The following is a 4,699-nucleotide window of genomic DNA, read 5'->3' as shown; positions in this document are numbered from 1 at the left end:
TTTCCTTTGTGACACTATTTCAAGATAAAAAAGTCAATTTTCTAACTTTAAACCATGAAAAGTGTCTTTAGGTGATATTCACCAAATCAAAACATGCCTCTTTCTACAGATGGTTAAGAAGGAAACGAATAGAAAAAATTGCCGAGCAACAAGCTGCCGAAGAGAGGGCTAGACAGCTCCGATTAGAAGCAAGACGTTCGAAACACTTACAGAACCACCTGTGGAATATATCAGAAGCCAGATCCTTTCGTTTTACTGATTATTATAACTGAAAGTATCTATTAAACATCTGGCAGCTACTATTACCAAAATCTTGAATATCATTTTTATGGATCCTGTGTCTTGGTAATACTCTAAATTTTGAAAATAGTATTTATCTTTTGGCAACACTTGACTTTTTTTCACACAATAACAAAATAAAATCTTTCAGTTTTGGAATGTGCTATGCCATCTCTTAGTCTGTGCAAAAAACTAAGAATTGAATTTTTATGTTATTCTACTTCTAAAGTATTTTTTATACCTACCTAAGGTAGACACAAGAACGGGATAGAGTCCTAGACATTTTTCTACTATTATTTACAAAAATCGCAATAGAACATTTTATAAAGCACATTAATTCCTTTTTTCCCCCATTCTGGGGACAACTCAGGGCCTTCACATGGAACTGTGTGTCTATACCTTTTATGCTTTTTACTTTGAGATAGGATCTCACTAAATCACTAAATTGCCCAAGTTGGGCCTGAACTTTCCATTCTCCTGCTTCAGCTTCACAGAGTGCTGGGATAACCAGTGTGTGTGTGCCATCGTGCCTGGATAAGGAACGACTTGTTAAGCTTTTTTTCAATGCCTTATACAAAGTCTTACTTAGGTCAACATTGGATTTAAATAATTGTAGTAGACTACATAATAGTTTAAGTGTAATTCCAACTGTTAGTATGTTTTCACAAAAACATATTAACAGTTATGCATAATACAATGTTAGATATGTTGCAAAATTAGCCAGTTTTATTGAGAGCTTGTAATACGCCTAATATTGTATGTTGTTAATGCTTTACATAACTATTGCAATTGTATGAAACTCCGTTACTTTCCAGGTCTGGGAACTAAAATTACATAGATGGGAGCAACTCATTAAATTCATTTCTTTCTAAACTTTATATAGCAGTTTCAGCATATACCATTCATTAAATATTTCATTATAACTGGTCTGATATTATCTACAATTATCTGAAAGACCCAAATGACATTAAAAACACACTCCACAATGCTCAGTATAGAAACAAGCATTCTCTTTCTTAATATGTTTCCAGAAAGCTTATAGGCAGCCAAACTTATCATCAGTACAATACTTGACTGATGAGTAAGGATATAAATGAAACAATTTGAAGTCCTCACCTATCTGCATCTGTAGTAAATGTTTCACTTAATTTTCTAAGGAAGTAAAATACTGTGTCTTACACAGAGAAGAATCCAGCCTTAGTACTGAGAGCTGGGTGAGACAGGATGTTAGAATGCACAATGAAGTAATATTTCTAAATGATATAAATATTAGTATATGTTTGAAAGGCTATAAATACAGTATAGAAAGAGAACTCTAAAAATAGGTGACTGACAGAAATTTTGTGTCAGTAGATCAAACTTTTTTTCCTCTCTTTTCTTAATTGAAGTGAAATTTACAGAATGTAAAACCAGTAATTTTCAGGCCATTACCTGATAGCATTTTGTACATTTGTGATGTTTTGAAACTACTACTAATTCCTCAACAAACATGTTGTCACCTCCAAGGACCCTTCCAGAATGGCTAAGCCATCACTCCCTGATCCCTTTTCTCAGTCCCCTGGAAAACACTGTGCTTTCTTTCTGTATGGATTTGCATATTCTAGATACTTCTTGTAAATGAACTTATTCAGTATGTGACTTTTTGTGTCTAGTTTTTTACATGTAGCATATTTTGGAGGTTTATCCACATTGTAACATGTATCTGTACTTAATTCTTTTGTATTGAATAAAGTAATATATGTATAACACATGTATACCATATTTTGTTTATCCATTTGTCAACTGATAGACATCCAGGCTATTTTCATCATTTGGATGAGTTTAATTGTGCTGCCATGAACTTTTCTGTACAAATATTTGTTTCAGTATCTGCTTTAATTCTTTTGGATACACACCTCCTGAGACCAAAAAAAAAAAAAAAAAAAAAAAAAAAAAAAAGGACAGAGGGCAAAAAACTGAGCAAAATTAAATAAGTTAATTAAGAGCAACGTGAGATAGAGCCTCAAAAGATGGTATAGCCACAGAAGATGAAGGACTATTAAATCTGCTCTCAGTGGGAAAGCAGACGCTGCACATACTCTGTCCCTTTGCCCGCCATTGAGCTGTATACAAACTTCTAGATTCTAGTATTTCCTTGGTGTCCTCTTGCCCCCTCATTTAGTAAGGTCTTTTCTGTCCTTTCTGACAAACCATGTGCCCCCAGCTATTCCCCACCACATCCTGTTGCTTCAGTCTTCATCACCTCAGAAGAAGAACCTGGTGGGGGAGGTTGCTCATTACATCTCTGGTGACCAATATGGGGCCCCATCTTCTCTACACAGAGGTACGTGTGGTGGAATGGCTTAACCACATGCTCACTCTCCTTCTCTGTCTCTTTATAGAAGTCTAAAAAATGGAGTATGCTGCTGGCCAGTTAATAAAAAAGCTCATATATCAGGCTAGCACTCTCGAAGATGAGGACAGTTTCTCCAGCACCTCCTGGTCAATTCCCCACTGAAACAAATGGGAAGATTGGCTGGATAGGGAGCTTATTCCTTTCTGAAAACAGATCTCTGGTTGTGTGGAACTGATGAAAGCTGGGACAGGCTACTGTATTTGGTACTCAAAGGCCCTCAGTGGAAGCTGAGTCCAAACTGTTACTGAGAATCCAGCATAGAAATCTCCACTTACCTATCATCCCCAACTCTGCGAGGTTGGGTTAATTCACTCATTGTTCTTCAGTTATCCCCTTTCCCAAGGTGACCTGAGATTAACTCCATGCAGGTCCTCTTATAAGTCTCCATTAAGTATCATGTTGTAGGTTTGGGCTTTTCTCTGTTGGGGTCCGCGCCCAAGCCATGTTATTAAGATGGCGCCCATTTCCTGCTTCCTGACTGCTATACTTTGTAAACAGCCTTCCTTGTTATCAACCTTGCCCAGCTACTGGTGACACCAACCTATCCCCTGTCTGAATCTGCCTTGCCCTGATTGGTTTACGTGTTACATATATACTCACACCTCCCTGATCCGGAGGAAGCACAAGTAGTGAGCCACGGCTGAGCGGACGTGTAGAGGCTTCGGTTGCTGTGAACGGGAACAATAAAGAGCTTGGATTGCCGTGCCGGTGTTGTGTGCTCTCGTTCAAGGGACAGCGCGTGACATTTCTCCACTAGTATGACAGACCCCTTTCTTCAGATTTGCTTTGATAAATTTACTGGGCCAGAAACGGGGAATGATCCTAGCACATATTTCAGGCTTCCCACCCCACCTCCAGTGTTCCTGGTGTTTGAGCCCCTGCCCTAATTTTCTCAGATGATAGGAAGTTAGCTTTGGTATTTCCATGACCACTACCTTCTGCTCAGGGATAAAGGGAAAGAAAATCTCTGATGCTGCTTTAAACAAGAGCCGTTTGGCACCACCGTACCTCTCTCCAGAAGGGTGGGCTAAAGAATATTTTTATGAGGGCTTCCTGTCACTCCCAAGGGCCCTCAAAATTTATTCAATTCAAATTCACCTATCCCTTAGGCCTTAGCAGACTTCCCAGCAGACACGTGGACACCAACACTAAGGTTAACTTGCCCACATAGCAGGGATCCACTCTTGCTCTTGTGGGCAGAGAGCACGAGATGGAGAAAGAGAGTGACCAGAGATATGAAGTGGTGCCCTCGTCTCAGAACCTCTCAGGAAAAAACAACTAAAACCCAGAAACTCTGGGCTATCTGCTTCTGCTTGAAAAAGTTTACCATAATATTTTTCAAATGGAAATAGCTAGCAAAAGCAGTTTACTGTCATAACTCTAATACAGAAAAATAGCCATCACAGGAGCAATTTACTACACCAGCTCTGGTCCAAAATCAAAAGCCTTCTTTAAACACTTTTTTTTTTTTTTGTGGTACTGGGGATCAAAGTCAGGACCTTGCACTTGCCAGATGAGCACTTATTCTACTGAGCTATCTCCCTAGCCCTAAACACTTTTTTAAAAAAATGTATTTGGTGCAGGGTCTCATTACGCAGCTCTGACTCGTAGTAATCCTGTTTTCAGCCTTCCCAGTGTTGGGATTACAGGTGTGTGCCACCACACCCAGACTTGGTGGCTGGCTCAGCACACCTGGGGGCAGGGCCAGCCCAACATGTGGTGTCAAGGATCTAACCCCGGCCCCTGCATTTGTCTAAACAGGTGCTTAGTCCACTGAGCTATCTCACCGGCCTTTTAAACACTTCTTGTTTTCACAGTACAAGGAAGTTTTTCTCACTCTTTTTCTAACTCTTACTGGTCTTAGCATATTACAGGAGAACTCTGATTAGTTTCCCCTGAAATGTCCTGATGTTGTTTTATAGTTACAACCTATAACTAATACAAATTATTACAGCTCAACTTGGCCAAAGCATCTAAGAGTGTAGTCTGATGTAAAAGTAGTTATGTGTTTTGTGTTTGTTTGTT

The 4,699-nt window shown here is 39.2% G+C and overlaps 1 protein-coding gene across 5 annotated transcripts in view; it reads left to right on the top strand.

Annotated features, from left to right (window-relative positions):
- The window catches only part of Ccdc181 (coiled-coil domain containing 181), a 23,643-nt gene extending 23,010 nt beyond the window's left edge, over window positions 1-633 (top strand). For 4 of the 5 annotated variants that reach the window (XM_023708643.1, XM_023708644.1, XM_023708640.1 and 1 more), the window contains exon 6: window positions 110-633. In XM_023708643.1, the coding sequence (XP_023564411.1) occupies window positions 110-272 (163 nt within the window). In that variant the 3' untranslated portion in view covers window positions 273-633. The remainder of the gene's footprint in view (window positions 1-109) is intronic. The other variant, XM_004648504.2, reaches the window with a different exon arrangement.
- The last annotated feature ends 4,066 nt before the right edge of the window (window positions 634-4,699 follow it).

The sequence above is a fragment of the Octodon degus genome, unplaced genomic scaffold, assembly GCF_000260255.1.
Source record: "Octodon degus isolate 3935 unplaced genomic scaffold, OctDeg1.0 scaffold00423, whole genome shotgun sequence".
Taxonomy (NCBI): Eukaryota; Metazoa; Chordata; class Mammalia; order Rodentia; family Octodontidae; genus Octodon; species Octodon degus.
The sequence above is the reverse complement of the archived record's forward strand: the minus strand, read 5'-3'. Positions and strand labels throughout refer to the sequence as shown.